The sequence below is a fragment of the Polistes dominula genome, unplaced genomic scaffold (genome assembly GCF_049000335.1).
Source record: "Polistes dominula isolate Pdom_NZ unplaced genomic scaffold, Pdom_raw_medaka contig_78, whole genome shotgun sequence".
NCBI classification, from domain to species: domain Eukaryota; kingdom Metazoa; phylum Arthropoda; class Insecta; order Hymenoptera; family Vespidae; genus Polistes; species Polistes dominula.
This window is the reverse complement of record NW_028301042.1, coordinates 3,341,123-3,366,811: the sequence shown is the minus strand read 5'-3', so window position 1 is coordinate 3,366,811 and position 25,689 is coordinate 3,341,123. Positions and strand designations below refer to the sequence as shown.

The 25,689-nt window shown below is 28.3% G+C and overlaps 1 protein-coding gene and 1 long non-coding RNA gene across 2 annotated transcripts in view; one reads left to right on the top strand and one right to left on the bottom strand.

The window, feature by feature from the left end:
• The first annotated feature begins 407 nt into the window (after positions 1-407).
• On the top strand, positions 408-5,705 carry LOC149031754 (uncharacterized). Its single transcript, XR_016177443.1, has 2 exons — positions 408-3,578; positions 3,682-5,705. It is a non-coding gene; the product is annotated as an uncharacterized LOC149031754 (long non-coding RNA).
• The window catches only part of LOC107071408 (virus-induced RNA 1), a 54,002-nt gene continuing 33,553 nt past the window's right edge, over positions 5,241-25,689 (bottom strand). Inside the window, exons 2-4 of the mRNA XM_015330391.2 lie at positions 10,198-10,386; positions 6,912-7,033; positions 5,241-6,316 (exon numbers count right to left, since the gene is read on the bottom strand). Of these exons, the coding sequence (XP_015185877.2) occupies positions 6,038-6,316; positions 6,912-7,033; positions 10,198-10,386 (590 nt within the window). The 3' untranslated portion in view covers positions 5,241-6,037. The remainder of the gene's footprint in view (positions 6,317-6,911; positions 7,034-10,197; positions 10,387-25,689) is intronic.

Below are 25,689 nucleotides of genomic sequence, written 5' to 3'. Positions count from 1 at the left end.
AGAAAACCATACTAACAAAAAAAATTTTATACCTGAGTTTTAAAAAAAGGATTATTTATTTTTACCTAATTTCTGACGAATTATATTTCCTTTGATAAACAACCTACCATTTTGGTGATTATTTACAACTATCTCATTCAGCATTCCGTTTTTATTGCTTGAATTGAGAAAAGAGCATTTTTTATCAGCTATTCCACCCAGAGACCATACCGGTGACCTTTATTATATATAGTAATAATATTATAATAAATAAATCCTAGAATTATCTTACTCTTAAAACTGTCCATTCGTCTCATTCTCTCGAAACTTAGATTTTTGAAGGTTTCACTTCTAACACGTGTGATCTGCACACATGATTTTTTTTTCTAAAGACCCTACGGACTTATCGGAAAGACCCTACGGACTTATCGGAAAGACCCTACGGACTTATCGGAACCGCCCTACGGACTTATCGGAAAGAACCTCACTACTTTTCAGAAAAAAACCTCACTACTTTTCGGAAAAAACCTTACTATAGAGGTGTTTACTACACTAACAGAGGTGTTTAGTTAACATGCATTTTTTAGTTACCAGAAGCAACTCGTTTCATTTCTTTGAATTGAGAACTTGCTTGCTGTGTAATATGTTATCTATTTATATGTGTTTTCAATAAAACGTATAATAATTTTTGAATGTGATAACAAGAATATAATAATAATAATATAACAAATAAACTCAAAAATTATCCTACTCCTGATATTCTGCAGTCGTCTCTTTGTCTCGAAACTTAGTTTTTCGAAGGTTTCACTTCTAACACGTGTGATCTGCTCACATGATATTTTTAAAAAGATGAGGATGTACAAAGTCCATTTTTCGCGTAACTAAAATCATCAAATATCAAAGAATATAATATTTTTGAAGTGAAAACTTCTTAAGAATTGGTGTGATTTGAAAAAATGAAATGCGGTGATTTAGTGGAAAAACGAAACCGCGATGTAGTGAGGAAAGGAAACGTACAATGTAGTGAAGGAAAGAAACGGCCTTAATACTGCGTAAGAAGAGAAAAATAGACAAGCATATCATTATTTATAAATCATCATTATTTATAAAAATATTTATTTGCAAACATTTTTTAAACTATTTTATCATTTACTTTCTTTGTAATTATTATAAAAATCTGCGCCTGTATGAATGCAATCTCTTAGACACACTTTGAGAATGTGTTGCTGTCGGGTAATTTAACAACTACAAGTAACATAGAAGAGTTAAACTCAACAAATATTTATTTTATTATTTGAAATATATAACGTGACTTTTCACGGAACTAAATATGCGTTTATACAACGTGGTATCCGGCAGACAAGTGAAGTAGATTTTTTCACTCGTTCCAATCGTATTTTTCCTAAGTTGGCAGACCTTGCGGTGGAACTGGCGCGCCACCATGCGAGCGTCACTTTAAGTGTTGTAGGTTCGTCACAAATGTGTAGTGGATGCGTATCTACAGTCACGCCTCTGCAGACCGCTTATACAACTATACCTCAAATGATAAAACAGACCAACAACACATAAAACAATGAGAACAATATCTAATGGCATTATGCACGCTACACGACACACAACGCATTGTATTCACCACGTGTTCCAAAGACTTAATTCAACTACTTGTTATACTTATTAGATACAGTTTTATTAATAAAGTTTTCTATGTACGTTAACCATTTTGTATAACTTTAATCTCGTGGTATTAGTAAGCAGTGATACCACAAATGTTGCTTGCGAGCGCCATCTTTCAGGACTGAATTTATTTCTGCCCGAAAGATTGACAACCCGTCGTATATTCCTGTACAAACAGGTTTGACTTCAAACGAATTCCGTCCAAGTAGATGGCGCTCACAAGCAACATTTTTAAAGTGTGTCTGGTGGGTTGCTATCGAACTGGCGCGCGTTTTTATAATTAAATTAAAAATTAATTAATTAATTAAAAATTAAAAGTACACATAATATTATAATAATATTATATAATAAATTATCCTTGAAAGTTGTTTATTTAAAGGTTTAACTTTTAACTTGTGTGATATGCACACATGTTTTTTATTGATAGTATATATAATACAGTTATATTATATAATAAAATTTGTTATGATTTATGTAGAAATTTGTATATAAATATTGTATTTCTTTGCATGACAGGCTTTACATACAATACATTATAGCACACCCTCCCCACATGCTAGATTCAATTTTGTTTAGCCTTACTACACGAAGGAAAATTTCTCTTCTTTTACATATTAAATATTTTATTTCATAGATTGTTTTATAAAATATTTATGATAGTAGGTGTTATTAACATATTGTTAATTAACATATTGTTAATCAAGAATTTTTTGAAGAATTTATTCTGACGTCACCTTCCAATTATTTCGTAAGTGGAATGACAAATTAATGAATATTCCTTTTTCGTATGATAAATAGTATAATAATAGTTCAAAGCAGCGTTTACTGTGTCAGTACCTATTTCCATTGCATTATCATCATAAACAGCGTGATACGAAAAAAATGCGTATTAGGAGTTAAATATGTTAAAAACTTATTGCTAAATGCGATTAATTTGCATGGAATAAGTCTGAATATAGATAGTATAAAAGAATGCGAAGTTTATTCGTCATTTATCCTGTTGTTCTCATATAAATTATATAAAAGTCTGCATGCGTTTATTAAAATTACAAGAAATACGCTTTACATATCGTGATATTACGAATTTAAAATATATATTCAAAAACGTAAGCAGAGAGTTGATATTTAAACAAATTTATTCAACGATGAATTGATCGATATTAATACGGCTTTATTTATTAAACAAAATTTGTTTTATTTGTTAATAAAACCAATTATATGTTATAAATATGTTTATATTTATTTTTTTTTATATTAAGTTATATTCGTTAATGATGCACGATTAACTATTATCCCAATAATATTAAATATTAATAATATTTGAGTATTATAAATAATAATAAATAAGTTCGTCACAAATGTGTAGTAGATGCGTATCTACAGTCACGCCTCTGCAGACCGCTTATACAACTATACCTCAAATGATTAAACAGACCAACAACACATAAAACAATGAGAACAATATCTAATGGCATTATACACGCTACACGACACACAACGCATTGTATCCACCACGTTTTCCAAAAACTTAATTCAACTACTTGTTATACTTATTAGATACAGTTTTATTAATAAAGTTTTCTATGTACGTTAACCATTTTGTATATCTTTTATCTTGTGGTATTAGTAAGCAGTGATACCACACATTTGTGGCGGATTCGTATCTGCAGTCACGATAAATTTAATACAACGCATTTGACTTACCTCGTGTTTAAGACCGAACATAATTACTTATTATGCATAATATATATATATAGTGATTTATCAATAAAAGTTATTTATATTCGTTAATCATCTTGTATATTATTTATTTAGTGGTACGAAAGAGTAGTAATACCACACATTTTCAAAGTGTGTCTGGTGGGTTGCAATCATACAGGCGCAGATTTTTATAATAATTACAAAAAAAGTAAATGATAAGACAGGCGCGCATTTTTATAATTAAATTAATAATTACAAATTAAAAGTACAAATAATATTATAATAATATTATATAATAAATTATTCTCGAAACTTGTATATTTTAAGGTTTCGTGGCAGACCCAAAACACGGATCTAACTCGGGACCAATTTCACAATATTAGGCAAGCGACTCAAAATTTAATTAAGAACAAGAAGCGACAATTTTTAGAACAAAATGTTCAGGAAATTGATGAAAATTGCCAAAGCAGTAACGTCCATGGTATATACGCGGGGATTAATAGACACAGAAAGGAATTCCAAGCTAGGACGGATCTAGTGAAAGATGCGAACAACAATTTAGTTTCATTTTCAAATAAGTTGAAAATGAAATGTCTTTAATGACTAAAAAACTTATAAGAGTTTTATTTGTCATTATCATTCATATAAATACAGAATAAAATAAAAATAAAAAATAGTAATAATATAAAAATAGACATAAAATTAAAAAAAAAATTTCCAGCATTGATTTGAACCATAACCACAACAGCTGCCTACGTTACGGTCGACATAACCGTTGTCGTTATGCCAAGCCCAGTACACATAATATTTTGTTACAGAAATAAATTTAAAGACTCAATAGCACCTTTAGCATCTTTAATTGCAAATATTTAAAAAATTATTGAATAGTTCCCCCTATAACCATATATATTCGTGAACAGGGAAGCAAAATCTATCATCTTACAAAATTTGAACAAAATCCGTGAGGCCAAGACCTTGCACTCTCCTTGTAAGTATAAGTGGTTTCGGTAAATATTCAACAAAATTGTTCAGTATTATAAGAATAACTTATTATTTATTTATTTATTTTTGAAAGAGTACTATAAATATATGGAATTAATAATTATTTAATTATTAATAACATATTTTTATTATTTGTAAATCACTTCCCATGTGCTTTACGACCGATAAGGGTTCAATTTTTTCGTTCACGGACCTCACATTGGCGTCGGTTGAAAAAAGATATTTGAAAAATCGATGACTAAAAAGAAAGTTCATTAGAGGGGTTAAAAGCAATATAGGATGTATTTAGTATTGAAACATTAACGTGATTTTAAATATTTTATACGAGAGCGATCGGTTCTAAGGTGGGGGAATTGTGAGATGGGTGAGCCAATTGTGAGCCGTCTATCAATTTCGCTAAAAAAAAAAAGTAATAAATTCATGATTGGTCGTTTTGGGTCGTGCTTGAAGTTTCATCGAATGCTTTTGATTGGTAGTCACCAATCTGAAGTTACTAACCTAAAGTTTTAGGCTACAGAGATTCGAATTTAACTTGAAAATGTATTTACTAATAATTTTTCAAACTAAAAATTTCTTTTTTTTAACAAAATGTTTAAATAATATTCCTTAATTTTCCAAACTATATGTGGTTTTTATATATATATATAAATAACAAAATTAAATGAGACGTAATTTTGATACCAAGGTACCAAAGTGACCGCGACGCGCATCACCAGTTAAAAATTTAAACTTATCCCTGGAGTAACGTATTTACGTCGTAGACGTTTTTTAATTTAACATTTTTTATTGTCTAGCAATTAGAGTTAATTGAACTTAAAAGCTTTTCACCAGCCCTGATTTTATAATGGTATATACCATACAATAATTCAGGATGAACTAAAACATTTCTTTTTGATTTTTTTTTCATTTATTTATTTCATTAACTTGACTAATTTTTAACTCGATTTATAATTAATATATTTATATATAATATATGTGTGTGTATAAATTACAAGAATGTCATATTCGTAAAATAGCATTCACATATTTAAAATATACATTTACATTTCACATGCATATGTTTGCTAAACGTACACCACCATCTACACACAATATACGTTATACTAATTAGATTATTTGTTCTTCTTCCTCTTTATATATACATACACATACATATATATGTGTATGTATATTTGACGTATATTATAGACTTGGTGGATACAACGTTTTCGCTATACTATCATAATAATTATATTGTCTATGTTCATTCAAAAGTCACTAACGACATTTTCATCTTTATCGATGAGAAAATAACTTTTTTTTTCAATTTATTAACCATTATACTTTATAAAAAGCATCAATAATAATTGCGTTTTAACGCATTACCACAAAAAAAGCATACCTTTTCAAAACTCGATTTTTCCCATTGAAAATTTCTTGTAAAAAATTCAGATTAATATAAATGTTAATTAATGACTTTTGTTTGAACATATGGAACAAATATATTTTAGTTGGAATAAACAATTTTATATGTTATTACCGATAGTTTATTTTTATTTTTTAATTTTTACTCTTTTTTTTTTATTATTTTATTTTCTATGAAAATTCAAGACCACTCTTTATTTTTTATTATTATTATTATTATTTTATTTTTTGATTTAATTAAAAATGCTTATTTTTTGCTTCTTGATATTTTAGTTTGTTAAGCTTTTAAGACATCTCCTCGATTGGGTATCTCATTATCGAATTCTTCTACGGTTTCAACGCTTCGTTGTGGCGTTGTAACCTCTTGGCTGCCATCATTTTCTGTTGGAGTACTCGTTACCGTTGGAATTACCGCGCCATCTTCGTTTTCGGTTATAATTGTCGTATCATTTTGAGGTTTAACGTCAATGACACGTACGCGGAAAACAATTGCATCCGTATCGCTGTTGTCCTTGTAAACCGTTTCGTTGATCGTCAATACGTGTCCATTGATAATCTATAAAAATTAACAAATTTTCGTTATTTTATTAATAAAAAAACAAAGCAGCTATATTTAATTGAGGGGATCCCCCGGCACGTTCAATCATGAATTTACTTTTTCGTTTTTTTAGTAAGTGAAATTGACTTGTTAACAATATTTCCTCCCCCACCCCTTACCCAACAACCCCTTCATTTTTGGAGCCCATGTTTTAAATACATTTATTGTTTTTCACCGTTAAATAAGCCTCCGTCGGTAAGGTAGATTCCTAAACCTAACGTCAGCGTGCCAACCTTAAGTATTTTTAATATTAATTGTTATTTAATACTAGAATATTGTTTAATAAAATTTTTTTTTCTTAATTATAATTTCAAATGCAAAATAAATAGGTTTATATATAACACGTGATCTCCTTATAGGACCCACGTTTTCCCTATGGAAGCTTAGGACCTTTCAGTTATTTTTTATTTATTTATCGATTTTCAATCAGCGCCAATAAGAATGACCTGCTGTTTGAATATAGAAAATAAACGTATGCGATTCGTAAAAGGAAATAGGTTGAGTACCCCTGAAATAGAATCTAATTTTAAGATGGGAAAAAAAATTGTTTTACCTTGGTAGTAGAAGTGGTGTTTCCTCCCAAAGGAATTTTACTCCAAGGTGTTGAAAATCCAGGATTTAATGAGAAACGGGATGCAATACTGGCCATTTGCTCTCTAAGTCGGTTCATTATTTCTGAAATAACAAAGATTAGGAGAAATAAAATATATATTTTTTTTATTATTATCATATTTTTGTATTTTTGATAATTTTTGTATGTAATATCTTTAGTTATATCATATAGGTCACATTCTTGTTTTAAATGATTATATCATATTACGTATGCGTTGGGTAATATCCCGTTTATATATTCATAAGGTTCGATTGCAAAGGATTTTAATCTTCCTGGCATTAATTTACTTTTATTCTTTAGTTTCGATTTCATTTCGGGATTATACGTTCCCGTATATTAATGTATTCTCGACCGGACCAGATAATTATGGAAGATGTTACGTATTATGACGTAAAATTAATTACATCGATTATACGTAAACACGGATAAACTTTTTATTAGATATATATATATTTTGTTGTAGAATTATTTTTTTGCTATTTTGTAGTTAGATAGACGGACGTTTGCGATAGGATGGATAAACTTATGCAATAATGAAAGGAAAGTTTATTCGAACAAGATCGAATAATCAATTATTATCTCGTTTAAAAGTGAAGGGTTCTCTTTTGCGAAAAATGGTATATTCTATAAATTGTGTTTGCAATTTTATTGCAACAGGTATAAATTATCAGGATTTAATATTGCATCCTTTACTTTATTGCAATTTTAAGATGTATTATTAGGTCAATTGTAAAACTATCAGCTTATTATATCAAATATTTAATGATAATACTGTTTACGGATAGATGTCGATAGTTTTGATTGATTTTCCCGCGAAAAAACTCAAATGTTTGCTTAGCAGTCGGTAAGGTAGAACTCGTTCGTATCAATTGTTTTACAATTATGAATTTACATGAAATATTTAAACTTGTTTCTTTTTTTTCTTCTTTTATTTATTATTTCTTCTGGAGATAAAAAGTAAAAGATACTTTTGCGAGAAATGGTGAACATTATAAATTGATTGTAATTTCATTACAACAGGTACATTACTGGAACATAACATTGCATCGTTTACCTTTATGCAATTTAAGATAATTAGATACACTCGTATATACGTTTATTGATTTATTATATCAGATATTTATCTATAAAGATACCCTTTTATAGATAAATATCAATAAATTCGATAGGATTTTCCCCATGAGAACAAAAAAATTCGCAAATGTTTGCTTCACGGTCGATAAGGTAGAACTCGTTCGTATCAATTTTACAATTATACAGATCTAACTAGAATATTTAAAACTTTTTTTTTTCTTTTTTTTTTTACTTTTTTTCACTCTTCCTATTTATTATTGCATTTTCATCTTGCTCGTTATCACTTTTAACTTTATTATGTTTTGTTATTAAAGGATGATTGCAGTTTCACTACGGTATACATTTTACGAGTATCTCGAGGAAAATATCCTCTTAAAAGATAAATTAACTCGAATCGTCTTTTTAACTCTGTTCTTAGCATGCCGTTGCGAATTAATTTCAAGGAAGCGCATAGCATAGTTTGGCGCAAAGCCGGTATCTTCTAGCTCAATAATCACCTTCAGTTTACGGATCTTGTACAATAGGTATGTAAGTATTGTACATGTATATACAGTGTGGCCTCATTTTCAAATACAATTCGTTCAAACCAAATTTCGACTAAAATTCATTGTTTTTTTCTTTTTCGTAAATTTTATATATAAAAGAATTGAAATAATTGTTTCAGAGTTTTTACTTTTTAATTAAATATATATATATATATATATATATATATATAATTAATAATAAATAAATATATTATTTATTTAACGAAACGTTCGATTAAAAAGTCAAGACTGAAACAATTATTTCATTTCTTTTTTTCTTTATTCAATACCGATATTGCTTTTATTTACCGACCGAGCTGTTAAATCTTATTGGTTATAAAACAAAAGAAAGAGATAGAGAGAGAGAGAGAGGGAGAAATTATTTAATCGGTGAATTTAATCGGTCGATTAGTATCGAACGATAGGTGCCTTTCTGCGTCCTTGAATAATAATGGCTATGAACTGTGACGAGCAGGAAATTGGAATCCGCAAAGCCAATTGGTCATTTCTCGACCGATAACTTTTGTTCCCCCTCTTTCTCTCTAAAGTGTCCTTTTCACATTTCCTAACCTCACCAATTGTACAATACGATATACTACTACGCCATTGGTCAATATAAATGACCTTTCCAAAATGGCGGGCAAAGTTAAACGAATTTGAATAATGATTAGTTACGAGCTTCGATATTTTATGAAAAAAAAAAAAGAAGAAGAATATTTTTATTGAAAATTTTTAACCGTTCACTCTGAGAACTACCTTGAGATTGATTTTACATAAACGAGACACCATCAATTTCGTTTTTCTCTTTTGAAATGTTATTTTAGATTTTAAAGTGAGCGTAAACAAATATTGTCGAATGTCTTTTAAGAGAATTTTCTTCAAAAGAGAGAAAAAGATAAATGTTTTATACGTTTCAGGGAAATTTGTGGAAGATAGATCAGAACGAGTTTTCACATTACGAGCATGGAGATGTAAACGAGCCATCAAGTGTTAACAGTTTCCACCTGTAGTATGGGATAATTAGTTTTATTTAATTAGAATGTACAAAAGTTGTGGGTTTTATTTTTGCATGTTTTTTTTTTTTTTTTTCATTGAAATTATCAGTTATGTTATGTAAGTAATAGAAGAACGTAACTAAAAATATTTGCTAGACACCTAATATTGTTTATTAATAATAATGATGATAATTAATATTATATATATATATATAAATAATATAAATATAAATAATTAAAAATATATTTATATAAATAAATATAAATAATTAAATTATATAAATTATTATATAAATAATAAAATATAATTTTTAATATTGGTAAATTTGTAAATTGGTAATATTAATATATATAATTAATATATATATATATTAGTATTACCGTTTATCCAATTTATTTAACACGTTGACCACCATTTTCATTTCACGTGATTTACCTGTCACGATACCACATGAAATTTTTCATTATTTATTATGAGTTGTGTGTATTTTGTTGATTTATGAATTATGTATTTTTACTAATGGTCATTTGTGGTCACCAATGACCTACATGGCAATCAATGTATTAATCACAGGATACTTCCCGTTAATAAAAACATATCAATGGTAATTAAATAATGTGGTGAATACTTACGTTGAAGAGAATCACTTAGATAACCAAAGGAACCTGGCCTAAATAAGGGCCATGATTCATCGGAATCATTAAAATCGGGGTTTAAATTTGGAATGCGTGGCCTATCGAACATTTCCATGTCGGATCCAGGAAGTACGAGAAGGGTATCGACATTTTTTTTCTCATCGCTTTCCTCGGACGAGTCGAATGCTGAAAGAAAAAAGGAAACAATATGAGCAATTATTATCAACAATAATTTTAAATTAATAAGTAAATAAACGTTAATAATAATTATATAAATAAATATACATATTTGTTAATTATTTTTATAGTACAATTATAATTTGTTTCAATGTATTTCGTAATAACGTAGATAAATAAAGGATCCTATTTTATCGATCGTCGATAACAATGTAATAGAATATTTAATCCCAAGAGATACAAGTTTATTAAGTTAAAATAAATTGAAATTTTAAGAGAACAATTAGACACGATTTATATTCCAGTTTTATCAATATTTAATATATATATATTAGGGTGGGTCAAAAAAATGAATTATTTTTTTTTTTACAAATGCCACGTAAAAATGGGTTGCTAGTAACCTTAAAAAAATTCTCACCAAATATGAGCTCTTAATTTTAATAGGAAAATCCTCCGCATCGCAGTTTTTTATTTATTTTTCAGTCCAATAGATTAAAATTCATACCTCATTATTTATTGATCGTAAAGAAAAATGTTCTAAAAGAATTTTGTAGGAAATTTAATGTTCTACAAAAAAGGTATCTTATATTTTTTCCGTAAACCTCACTATTTGAATGATATTGAAGATTTAAGTTTGATGATTTTTAGACAAATTTCATTTTTGTTTATGAATTTTATAACTCGACAATAAATGACTATTATAAGAAGCGCAATACAAATTTTTGTAGGAAATTAACTGCTCTATAAAAATGGTGTCTTATGTTTTGGCGATTAAATTAAGCGTTCAAAAGATATTCAGAGACAGAAATCAGTACACATGAAAGTTTGATGATGAATATATTTTGAACGCTTAATTTAATCGCCAAAACATAAGACACCATTTTTATAGAGCAGTTAATTTCCTACAAAAAATTTGTATTGCACATTTTATAATAGTCATTTATTGTCGAGTACAACATAAATAGTACAAAATAAAATATAAGTATGTAATAAATTTTCATATCTTTTGAATTGACTAATATATTTATTGAATAATATAATTATCATCATTTTTTATAACTTCTTACCACAATGTGATGAAAATTTGTATATTGCATTTTAAAAAATGTATTATCCTTAGAAACGAAAAATTGAACCGTTGTTTATTAGAACGGACAGAACTTTCCGATAAATCTAATACAGGTAACCCTCCTACAACACGGCATCTTATAAAACGTTTTCGCTATAACACGATTCATTAATTGCGGGAACCTTCCTACAACACGGCATCCTATAATACAGTTTCCTTTCAAAAAAACCTTTCTACAACACTGTACTTTTACAGCCGCGGCGAAGCTTGCCATTTTAAAGATACAGTGTTACGGAAAGTATTTCTAATCCCTTTTTGTAACCCCTTTTTTTTGTACTGGCTCTGGGTCTCATACAACACGGTTTCACACAACATAGCATTTTCTAGGAACCTATCTACCATGTTATAGGAGGGTTACCTGTATTTAAAATAAAAAATAAAATTAAAAAAATGTATAAAATGTTATATATCTTATATTCAATCGTAACAGTTCCTAAGAACATTCCTAAAAAGATTTTGCAATGTGTCTCTTCAATATATATATATATATATGACATGTGGGTGTAGGTATCGTTCTGGAATTCAGTACGATCGATAGCGAGTTCCTTAAAAGGAACCTACATATTATATATATATATATATATATATATATATATATATATATATATATATATATATGTGTATATGTATTTATGTATGTGTGTATAGGGCGAGCCATACGTTCTCTGCGAAGCTATCCAAGTTCCTAGGGGGATGTTCGAGTGAGTCGCGCGAATTATTCGAATTGAATCGCTCGGATGCTGGATGATTAATGTCATTTCCCATTGAAAAGAGAATGTATTAGTATATGTGACTCACTCACTCTCTCTCTACTCTCTCTCTCTCTTTCATTCCCCCTGTGAATGTATGGGTAAAGTGTATATGCTTTTGACTCCCAATAACCTTCTATCCAAACTGTCAAAATTATTCGGAACGTTGATAGAGTACTTCCCTTTTTATTTATTTCGATACTTATATTTCTTTTTTTTTTCTTTTTCTTTTTCTTTTTTTTGTATCATCCAAATTTCTTTCTCAAAATTTTCGTATTATCAAATTGTGATTATATTATATTACTGGCACGTTCCGACCACGCGTTACTGTGGCTTTGTCATAAAATGTTGATTTAATATAATTTCAAATTATTTAGTAAAATAAAATAACAAAATAATGAAATAATACTAAAATTACAATGGTATACATAAAATAATAATACTCGGAAAAATATAAAAAGTAAGGTTATGTCATATGTAAATCTGAAAAAAAAGATTAAATAATTGAATTGTAATATAGTGCCATCTATTAAAAAATTACATTATCTTGAGTTCTAGATAACCTCTTAACAATAAATCTTTAAATTAGCAATAAAAAATAAAAAATAATCGCTATAAAAACTACCCTATACACTCATCTAAAAATAATTACAAAAAATAAACAAAATTTCATTAAGATCGGCTCAGTAGTCTCAAAGTTTATTGGAAACCATCAATGAGACACTGAATTTTTATATATAAAAAAAGATATTTATTCTAATCTGTTGTAGGTGTTGTTGTTGTTGTTGTTGTTTCATTTAAATAACATTGCTTTTTATTATTTTAATGAATATTATAACAGTTAATTGTTAAGTTGAATGATAGTATTGTTGAAAATCATGCAATGGGTTTAATGATTAAATTCATTTTATTTTACTAGGGAATACAGTTAATTCATTATTCGTTATGCAACAAAGAGAAGCTTTACACATCGTTTACGTTTATTCCGAATGTTTTACTTGATGCGTAATATATTGCTTTGTAAACGTTTCAGTATAATGCATATATATGTGGTTTGAATTTAAGAGAACAGGACGTCTAACGAATGTCAGATTTTGCAAGCTTTTGGAAAGATTTGAATTTATATGAGGAAGGAATATATATATCAAATATTATACAATAGTTTACGAGAAAGTATTTTCAAATGTTTGATTATTCAAATTTTTAAAAACATCTATGTTAAATTTAAATATTGAATGTAATGTTGCAATTATTATAAAATACAACTATTGAAATCATAAGGTTTTTATTTGCACGTATTGTTTTGTACCTATTACAAAAAAATATCTGAATACTTTACTAATCAAATGAGTAAATTGAAAAAGTTTCCAAACCAATGTATCATTAAACATAAATATTCTCAAGTTTTATTTTCTGGATTAAACCGCATTGACTTCCAAATTATTCAATTAGAAAACGTAATACAATTGAATGGCTGAATAAAAAAGAATGTGCGTGGCCTTCACTTAGAAGTGAAACTCGTATTATCACGTAGAAAATAATCAATTGATTTATATATACAGTAATTGTACTTTAAAATTGTATACAGTTACGTTTACCAGATTTTTCCTTGAAAACTATTAATATACTATCTTTAGAATGAAGAATATTTAGAAATAAATACATATAATATTTTAATTATATATTTAATGAATTCAAATTGAAATATTTACTTATAACGAGTAAATTAAACAAATACGAAACTAATTTAAAGAAAAAGGCTTTATCTAAAAATCGTACATGTTGATGTAACTATAAAAACAAGAAAAATACCTGTTTTTCTATAAATAATAATTGATCATCCTGTATTTTTACTATTATTTCAATGTTCTTATTTTAGTACCAGAATCAGTTTAATATCCATAAAAATATGAATAATAAAAAGTACATTTGCTTAAAAATGACATATTTATTAATAGGTTTACAGGAAACTTCTGTCCATTTTTAAACTAAAATAAAATAATAAATTATTCATAAATTAAACAATTAATTAATTTAATTACTTTTGAACTCTTGCCAACATGGTGACAATTTGTATATTCCATTTTAGGAAATGAGGCCTCACCCCTAGTGACGAAAAACTGAACTAATGTTTGTTTGGTAGACCTAATACTTTGAACATTAAATAATTTCAATTTGATATTTTATTACATGAAAATTTTCAATTCAAAGTCATCACTGGTAAGGAACATAAAAACAAATTTATTTTAGTTTAAATAATTCAAAATATTAGTAAAATATATTAGAGTGTTAGATATACCTGAAATGATTGATAATTAATCGAAAAAAAATGTATACTCTAGTCTAAAAGCACGAAGTATGAGTGCAGCGTACCGTTCTCTTCGAGATCACCTGTTAAAATGTCTCATTGTCCTCTGTTAAAGTTCTTTTATTGATTGTTGATTATATGACTTCTCGAAAACTACATATGTATAACGTTAACACTAATTGGAAAGTCATATTAACAAGAATCAATAAAAGAATTTTAACTGACTTTCGTAGAGGACAATGAGACCCAGTCTAACAGTGGATTTCAAAAAGAACGGTACGTCGAACTTATAATCCGCGTTTTTAAACAACAATATGCATTTCCTTCGATTAATTAACAATCATTTAAGATATATCGAACACTCTCAAGGTATGTCACACCCTCATTCATCTTTTCATAAACAAACGCATCTCACAATAAGTATCGATTGACGTATCACATCATATTAATACACATAACCCTAACCTAGAACCTTCCATAATCTCATTTAACTGTCAATTGACTGTAGGATCTATTTTATACTTTCTCTTCTTTAATGATCATGTCGTTTCACATAAAATTTGATCTCTACCATTTCTTAATAAATTGTACTTTAATAATAGAAAAGATTTATTCTAACTAATCTGTAAAATGGGGTATACGGTGATTTACAGCAACTATTGAGATCATGTATGCAAAATTTGAAGCGAATCGGACATAATCTGTAGAAATTATTAAACATTCGTTATACAGATGCATTGAAATGAGTTCACAAAAGTATTCGAATATATTTAATAATACGCACCGTATTTTTATTAATATTTATTTTAACCTCTGTTGGCTTATATTACGGCTTTGAAACGATGTTGTATGCCGTGTGTATTAACTTCTCGGTTATTGTAAATGGGATACAATTCCATATTTATACAAATCTTTGCTTTAATACATTTTTTGAAGTTATTTCATAATTTTGTAATCTCTTGCCGAATTTCACCCGCAAATATTCAAAGAAGCTTATGTTCGGACTGTTTGGGGGTGCATGTAATACACGTGGTGTATTATATAATAGTAAGTCTTTTACAATTTTGATCGTATGCTTTAAATCATTATCTTGTTGGAAATAAATATTTTTCAATAAGAGCAATTTTGTAGCACAATATTCTTTTAAATTGTTTTTAAGAATATTTAATTATTTATACTCGTCTTAGATGCAATTTATAAAAACGAGATTTTCAGTGCTGTTTGCAACCACACACCCATATAATATCACGCGAATCATCACTGTATTTTACAGTAGAACGTTAATTTTTACATTTTTTTCTAAATTAGGTTTTCTTTGAATATAACAATGTTCAATTAAAGTTTTAATAATTTCAAGAAATATAATTCGATTTATTTCAAAATATTGTTTACATGATCACGATAATTGTGTATTATAGTAATTGCAACATTATTTTTAAAATTTAAGTGTATCATTCATATTTTTTCTTTTAAATTTTAATACCGAACACTTTTGCGATTTACTGTACTTATAATTAGTTACAGGAGTATTTATACCGCTACTAACAATTGAGTACAATCAATATTTTCTTCTGTTATAATATTTCAAAATTTTAATACACAGAAACGTATTTGATAATTTTTAAATTAGTACATTAAAATTCATTTTATTTCAAAGTAGCATTTTTCATTGTAATATTGTACATAATGAACAAGACAATAAATTTCACAAAATATGCCAATCGTTTGAAAAGTATTATGAAGATACTACAAATGAGGGTTAAGTATTGCTTACAATAAAATAATAATTGCATTCTCATTATTTCTTTCGTAGATAAATATACTCTTGTTATAGAATAGAAAAAATTTTCGTATCATTTAAATAGAATAATATTTCTTTAACAATAAAATTATTCTTTTGCAATTAAATTCATGTCGATTTAACAAATTATTTAATTAATTCTAAAATAGATTTCTGCGTACAATGAATTATGAATAATTTTTATATTTTACAAGTAAATATCAATTAATACAAATTTACAGTAAATACGAATATTCGAATACTTCTGTGTCTCATTTTAAAATTTAACCTTTAGCAATTTTTTAATTAATTTACAAAATAGATCAAAAAATAACTATCTTTTAATAAAATGTTATATTGTAACAGTGTAAAATGTGTAACAAATATTATATCGAGTCATACTCGACATGGGATTGGTGGTTCATTTAACACTATGTTGTCTCGGTGGCACCACGTTGGTGCCATGCGGAAATTATCGGGAAAGTATCAGTGACACCACGTTGATACCATACGGAAATTATCAAACAAGCACTGATTTTGTGGTGGTTTTATTTAAAAAATAAATACCAAATATCCAACAAAATATGAATAAATATAAAGAAAAAAAATAGAAGGATAAGATTTAGAAGCGCCGATGGCACCACTTTGGTGTCATGAGAAAATTGTCGGATAACTACCTTGTGGGTGGTTTCATTTAAAAGATCAATACCAAGTATTCAACAAAATATGAATAAATATAGATAAACACATAATACAAAAAGAAAATATAGGAATAGAATTTAGAATTCATGGGAACACTGAAGATAAGATTACTAAAAACGAAATGAGATGTGCATAAGCCAGTCAGTTTTATCTGAACTTAAAGGGGAAAAAATTTTGATGAAACTTTTGTCAGGTCGGCAAAACCTGGTTAAATAATTTTGTTGAACAATCGATCAAACATCTTAATCGATATTATTTGTTATTTCTCTGTCTAAATATGTAATAATATTGGATTTATTATCATCAGATATTGGTATGTAGTAACCATATGTATTGTCTCTCGTCGATCATAATCAAAAGGCTAGTTACATGGGTGAGATCGGTTAAGGGAAGATTAATATTGTTCTCGTGTATCCCATCCATCCATCCATCCATCCATCCATTCGATGCACCTTGTTAATTGAACAGTGGCTCCCTCTACCTTTTATGTTCCCTATAAGTTGTGTATAAGTAAAAATTGATGCTAATGATATCAAAAATTGTCTTCTTACTTTCTAATTTCTCAATTTTACCTTTTTCTTCTTCCCTTTTTTTTCGTACTTTTCTTTTTTCTTTACTTCACCGTTGATTTGATTCGCCATTTATAAAACGTTAGGGGGATTAGATTGAATCAAATTGACTCCTACGTGCTATCTCTTCGTGTCGTCTATTTTGTAGGTTCTACTATTGCGTCGTCACGCGCAATTGACGATTAACACGGCGAATTGGATAATCGCCATAAGGCATTCTACGAAATATCTCATTCTATCTTTATCTATTTATCTATATTATTATTATCATTATTATTATCTATTAATATATAGAAATATATATATATATATATATATATATATATATATATATATATATATACGTTTATTTTTTTTTAGCTTTTTAGTAACACCGCCAGATATATCCGGCATCTATCTCATTACTCGTATATACTAGTGCCGTATATATCCGACATCTATCTCATTACTCGTATATACTAGTGCCGTATATATCCGGCATTCATCAGATGATCTGTGTGTACAAGTGTCGGATATATCCGGCATCAATCTGATTATTTATATGTAAGAGCGTTAGATATTGTTTATCATTGTTTTATTAGCAATAAATCAATCAGGACGATAAAATTTGTGAAAAAATCTGGTAAAATGGCGTAAAATGTTGATTATTCATTTCTAAATTAGATAAACAGCTTTTTTTTCTTAACTTTTATATATTTGGATATTCATGGTAGGATTGGGGGGTATATTAGTGAAGTGTTGGGTAGGTTTAGTGTTAAGCACAGTTTTTATTTAAAATAGGGCAGAATACTCGTACCGAAAGGGTTGATAATATTTTATTACTTTTAGTATTGTCGGATGGAAGATCATCTGTTTATTTTTTAACTGAAGGCCATTGGAGTCATTATTGAAAAATATTATTTCTTATTTTTTGGATATACCTCATACGATAGGATGAGTTATATGAATAAAAATGAAATAAAAATAAAAATTTAAATATAAATGAGGGTAGTTTTTATTTTGGGGTACTATTAGATCGTCCCAAAAGCTTCTTCTTTTTTTTCAATAATTCTACAGGCACAATATTTTTTAGGTTGAATAATTTAAAGTATCGAAAATGGTAAAGTAGAGTAGAATCGATATTATTTAGTGAAATAACGTAAAATACAGAGAAAAGGTATATTATCACACTATCGTCGGAAACGTCGTGAGCTTGACTCACGCGTGTAGCGGGCGAAAATGAGCGAAATATGAAAGCAGTGCACTTTTTAGAAAACATGATATATTTTCACATCTAATAGTAGGATTTCAATGAAATTTGAAAAATAGGTATCAAATAGTATTTCGAAGATGTAGAAAACTTAAACTCAATGCTATCAAAATCAATCAACTGAATTTATGCTACTTTGTAAGTACGAAGCTTGCAATGTCAAAATAACACATTTCATAAAATTATTAGTTTTTCTTAAAAATTAATAAATTTAGGACTAAACACTGGTCAGGCTTTACAAAAAAAACCACCAAAAACATCATTCCTGCTCAAAAATTAGTGACAATGAAAAAGAAACAAGCATTAGTAAGTGTTTTACTGAAACTTAGCTTACGTTCTGCATAAAACGTATTAATACGCGACCCGCCGACTAGCGCCAGTCTGTGGAACGGGTAGAAATACCCGACCTGTCGATAGTGTGTTACAAATGCAATATTGTTTAACTTATCACCAAAAAAAGAAAGAAGTTTTCGGGACGACCTAATATTTCGAACCGATTTAAGTGATTTCAACATGAAATTTTGTTTTCAAACCACCACATAAGTGGTAATAACATACATGTATATATACATGTTATCTAAAACCTGATTTGCAATGTTTTCACGTAGATATCACCCTTATGAGTTCAATTTTTTGGTATGTATTATATTACGATGTTTACAGTTGTTCTTTCTTTTTTGTTTTTTTTTTTTGGTTTCAAATGTACATCGTTCATTGATTTATCGAAATCATTTTGTGTATTAATTTTTTTCCTCTCTCTTTCTCTCTCTCTCTCTTTATTTCTCAAGAAACATTGAACAGGTTTAATGCGATACGATTTGAGAGGGTAAAAAAATAAATAAAAAAAAAGAAAACACGTAGTAGAGGTTCCAGCTGTATGTTCAGCACCAAGTGTCATTGACTAAAGAATAAAATAGACGACTATGAGGGTGGTCGATGGTAATGGTGGTGGTAGTGGTGGTGTTGGTAGCGGCTGCTAGTGGCATATCGGCCTTGGCAAAATTCCACCCCCTTTTTTTTCTCCTCGATAAAGTACACGTCTCTCTAGAAAGTCTCAGCGCCATTTTTACGAAAGAAAAGTCTTCTTTAGCTTCTCTCCTCAATCTTTTACACTCCCCCAAAAAGAATAGAAATAAAATCCATTTGAGATTTATTCTTTTTTTTTCTTTTTATTATTTACTGTTTAAATTTCTTTTTTATTATTTTCACTTTTATCTTTACGTATATCAGTTTGTTCAAAAACTATTTTACATACGTGATTGTTTAAACAAAAAATAAAATAAATGTATGGGGTGCGTTGTTGTTCGATTGATCGGGTTACGATTTTGGAAATTTTCTTTTTTGTATTATTAACGTCGATAACTTTGTCAATGCCGAAATAAAAAGGAAAAGAAAATATATAAATGTTATTTTTTTGGGAGGGACTTTTAACTAACTTTTAATTAATTTGGGATTTTAATTAATCTTTAATTGGGATTTTAATTAATTTAATTTTATTGGGATTTATTTATTTTTTTATTAATAAATAATTCATTTAATTTAATTAAATATGACGTGGAATATGTGTTTGGCTTTTTTTGCGGACGAGTTGTGGAAAATATTCGACGAATAGTCGTCCATGTTTGTTTACAGTCGTACACGCGTATTAAAAGATGGCTGACATACGTTTTTAATTTAAACAATAAGATGCATGGTTGTAATAGATTATACAGTATTACGTACAATTCGTAAAGTGGTATTTGTATTTATGTTTTTACAGATACCAATATTTGTTAGATATGAACTATTTTATCATATTATGTCCGATTTATGACTGATTGTGAAAAATTAGTGAGACCTAACCTCACAATAAGTAATACAGTAATAGTTTTACAGTTGCAATGATTGTAAAACTTATTAGAATTTATAGAAATATTTTTTCAAACTACCTTACTATTACATATTGTCTCTTATTCGCGTTCCAATTTTATTTATATTGTTCATTAAACAATTTTAGTTAATTAATTATCAAAAAAATTTGTTGTCTGTATTTGCTTATTTCATTTATATCCATGAATTTGTACAGTAATGCACAACTGTACTTGTAAAAACCTTAAACTTTATTATTCACTATGGTATGTAATTATAAATTAATATACATATATTACAAATGAATTTAATATAAGGTAATCTAATATAAGATAATAAATAGATAATAACAACGACCAGCAAAAAACGCTTCCATATAAATTTTAAAAGATATTAAATCATTTTTTAAATACAAAAGTTGAAATTTTCAGTCCGCCATGTTCAGTTCATCATTTTCGGACCGCCATTTTATTTTACAAAAAAAAAAAATAACATCAGATTCATAATCAGCAACGCGGAAGATAGATACCAGGAGTCCGAACGATATAGGATTTTTCACATTTTTTGTGGTAGTTATTTCTTGACCCAGATCATAGTTCTCTTTTTTGCCACTAGCTGCGCAAGTATTCAGAACGTATCGATACTATTATTATATTATTACACGTAAATATCATGTTACGTGTATATTACGTATTACGGCAAAATATCTTGTTACCTAAATTGATACCATTCTTTCAACATTACGTTCGGACTCTTGGTATCTATCCTCTGTGATCAGCAACTTCAAAAACTTCCATAAATTAATTAAACAAAACAAATCAAACAACATCCTCATATTCACGCAACATTTTTGAGATTCAGACTGATTTTACACGTCGTTAAAAATTATCTTTTCTTTTACGATTTCATTTTGAAATTATCAATAAAATCGTACAAACGAATCGAATATATTTCTATGTTTTATTTTTTGTTCACATTGACATCATACCAAGTAGAACGAATAAAAAGCAACACGGTAATGTTTATCGTCGTATCAACGTGTCAGGCAATTAATTATTTTCACGCTTGTACGTTTCGTCAATCAGTTGATACATTTGAACGAATGTTGGATGCTTGGTGGAAAATGATGAAGGAGGGAGGGGTTACGGGGTTGGGAGTAGAGGTAAGGGCGTCCTACGTATGAGAGAGGTGGGGGGAATTTAATTGGAACGCAGAACGATTCGATCGAGCACGGAAGTCGAATCATCTATTTCCTCCTAGGGCTTATAGTTTGGCTGAATTAACGGTAGGTAACTGCGGTAATTGGGTCGTAGGCATCGACGTTTATGCAAAGGATCACAATAGTCCTGATGTGTTGCATCTTCGATAAGGTATACTAACGATATGATTCTATACTCCTACTTATCCCCCCACCCCTCTTCATCGGGTCGATATACGTATATACATATACGTATATACATACATGTGTTATTAGTTTATAACATACTTGAACATTGTTTTAGGATATATATTACATATTTATTAAATAATATTACAAATGAAGTTACTAAGAGAAAAATACTGAAGTTCCTAATCAGTCCCTACATCGTACCTTCAAAGTTTTTAATTGAATATAGTGTCAACAGTTGTACCCAATTGTAGTTTAATTGTTCAGAAACGTCAACGATATTGGTTCATGCAAACAGTGTTTAGTTATATGTGTTTGGTTAGTGTTAGTTACCGACAGTATGCTAGTATAACTTCTTAATAAGTAAGGTTATGTTTGTTTTCTTATTATTTTGCGGTTTTGTTTGATAAATTAAATAATAATAAATTATTTTATAATTATTTAGATTATTATTAGATTAAATAACGATAATAAATTATTTATTAATTATTTTATATTTATTTATATAAATTTTTGTTCATTTATTTTATTAAATTGAGATAATAATTTTCTTTAACACTAGATATACCACCATTTTCAATATACCTATTTCTACCACACTAGTCAAAATGACTGGTGTATAAAAACAATGCTTTTTGAGGCTTCCAGTCTTTATTTACTCTTAAAAAATACCAAAAAATGTTTAACAATAATAATTTTAATAGATAAATGGATTTATAGACATTTTTAAATAACAAAACGCTTAATTATTTACAGAACTCCAATGTTACATGAAGTAGAAATTTTGAATTAAAATGGCCCGACCAGTCAAAATGGCTGGTCTGGTATATCTAGTGTTAAACGATATCTTAATGGTTTTATGTTTATTGTTTTATTATATTTATTTGTAATAAAATATTTGGTAATTTTTAAAACGTACAGATACGATTTAAAGGATCTAATTTTTTTCATTTTCACTATTATATGATTAATTTATTTTTTTAGGTTATTTTGAAGTATAATATAATAAATCAAAACAAATAACAAAAGGCACAATTTTTGTGCATAAGATCAATGAATAATAATAAATTAATATTTAAATATGAAATAATAAGAAATAAATATTTCTTGTTTATATATATAAAATCATACACGGTTTTTAAATCCTTATTTCTGTATATAATACAATTTGATCAACTTAACTTCCTTAAATCATATTATTTTCTCCAGTCGTATATGTTTATTTTATTTATTATTAACCGTGGAGAGGGAGGGGTTTCTCTTGAACAAATGGAGACGTACAATAAGCATCTGTTTTCACAATAGGTAACACATTAATTAGAGAACGTCAGACAAATCGTTTTACCGTTCATTATATAATACTCTAACGATAAGCTAGTAGTTACGTTTAACGTTCACGTTTCCCGTGGCTTTCATCAATAGTTTGTCCTCATCTTTGTGGGGGTTATTAATTAGGGACGGATGTTGTAATGTGATATAACCGATCGAGTGAATGTTGTTATTCCATAGCTAATTACTTCGACCGTTTATTAGGTTATGTTATAATCGTATGTTATTAACGAATTGCAGAGTATTTCCATTTTCCTTTCAGCCCATGTTAATCTCTTGTATTGACTTTTAAGTATAAATATATATATATATATGAGACACACACATATATACACATAAGTAAGAGCTTTTCGATGGCTAATCTGAATTAAACTCGATATATTAAGTGCAATGTTCTGTTGTGGTACTCCAAAGGGAACTACTTTACTATAGTAAAGTTCATCTGATCTGATTGGACAAGTAAATTTATTTATATTGTTTTCAGAATAAATGAGAATATTATTAAATCATTCAAAAAGGTTATGGGTCCTTTATTATTATTAATTGGCATTAGGAACTCGAAAGTTCATTGCCGAACTTAATTTATTAGACAAATTAATAAGAAACAAGTAATTAAATCATTTTTCAATTTTTATTTTTGTTTACACAAAAGTTCACAAATTGTTTCACAAATTAGTCACGGTAAACAAAATAACTATTATTATTAATATTATACATATATTCTTTTTATTGATATAATAAATATTAGGATTGTTTAATTCTTTTAAGGAATTCTAACCTATAAACGCGTGAAGAAATATACGTAATTTAAAGTAAAAAAATAACGAGAACAACTGAATCACGAGTCAGGCTCGTGCTTATTGATTTTTGGACCCAAATTTCTTATCACGGGCTTCAGGCTCATGCCTATTGATTTTTAAGCCCAAATTTCTTATCACGAGTCTCACTCGTTGTTATACGATAAGTAATTAACGAGTTTAATGCATAATTATGTTTTTATTAATATTTTTAATGTATTAGGATGATTTATTCTCAGATAAGTACAACCGCAACAGAGAGAGAGAGAGAGAGAGAGAGAGAGAGAGAGAGAGAGAGGGGAGAAGTTTTTGGTAACGTGCAAACTGTTTACATAAATACACGACTATGTAAAGAAGGGTAGACCGTGAAACAACCTGTTTGAGACTTCCAGATGTCTAATTTGATATTCGAAACATAATATATGAGTACAATATATATAGGGTGGTACAAATATTCTAAGTAATTGTAAAATATCCATTATTTTTCTTCCAAACTTCTCTCTCTTTCTCTCTCTCTCAGTTCACTTAAATTTTTTCACATTTAATTTTACTAACAATTATTCTCCTCCTATGCAATGAAAAAAGAATAGAAAGAAAAAAGTAATGAAATGGAAAAAAAATTTGCGAAGTTGACAGAAAAGAAAGTAAACACGTATATTCGTGGTTAGAAAAAAAAAGGAACAAAAACGAAGAGAGAGAGAGAGAGAGAGAGAGAGAGAGAGAGAGAGAGAGAGAGAGAGAGAAGAAAAAAAAACACAAAAAGAAAAAAATCAAACAACTTAAGCGGGCAGTTATGAAAAAAGAAAAAAAAAGAAAGATATAAAAAGAATGGGAAGTTTAAAAAACAAATGTCAATATTGACGACGAACAAAAAGTCGGAAAAAAGTAATAGGACCGCAAAATCCGTAGGTAAAACAGTTTTTTTCCTCCGGTGTAAACTTCATCCCTCCCCCCACCCCTATTTGACAAGTAATCACACACGCATATTTACCTATACACGTGCATTAATACGAGCTTACATACACGTGTATGATCTATAAAGCACGACTTTGTATTAAATCATAAATATATATATATATACATATGCATATACATATAATTATACATAAAGAATGAGAGAGGGGGAAAGGGGAAATTGGAAGGGGTAAGGGGGGAAATAGACACAGTAAGCAGGGTATTAGGAAACTTGGAATCGAAATATCACGCGAAAGCACCTAATACTAGTACGTATTTGATGTCAAACGTCGTGTAATAACTTGGAAATACTCGACATTTGTGAATGTGTAACACGATCGACATATATACACATATTATACATATATATATATATATATTGTGAATGAGAGAAAGAGAGGGATCCATAGAAAGGGTTAGAAGAGGTGGTGTGAAAGCAGGCTTTACGTACACGTGTCTCCGGTTATGTTGCAATTATATGCTATGCATGCATGCATGCATCCAACCAGCA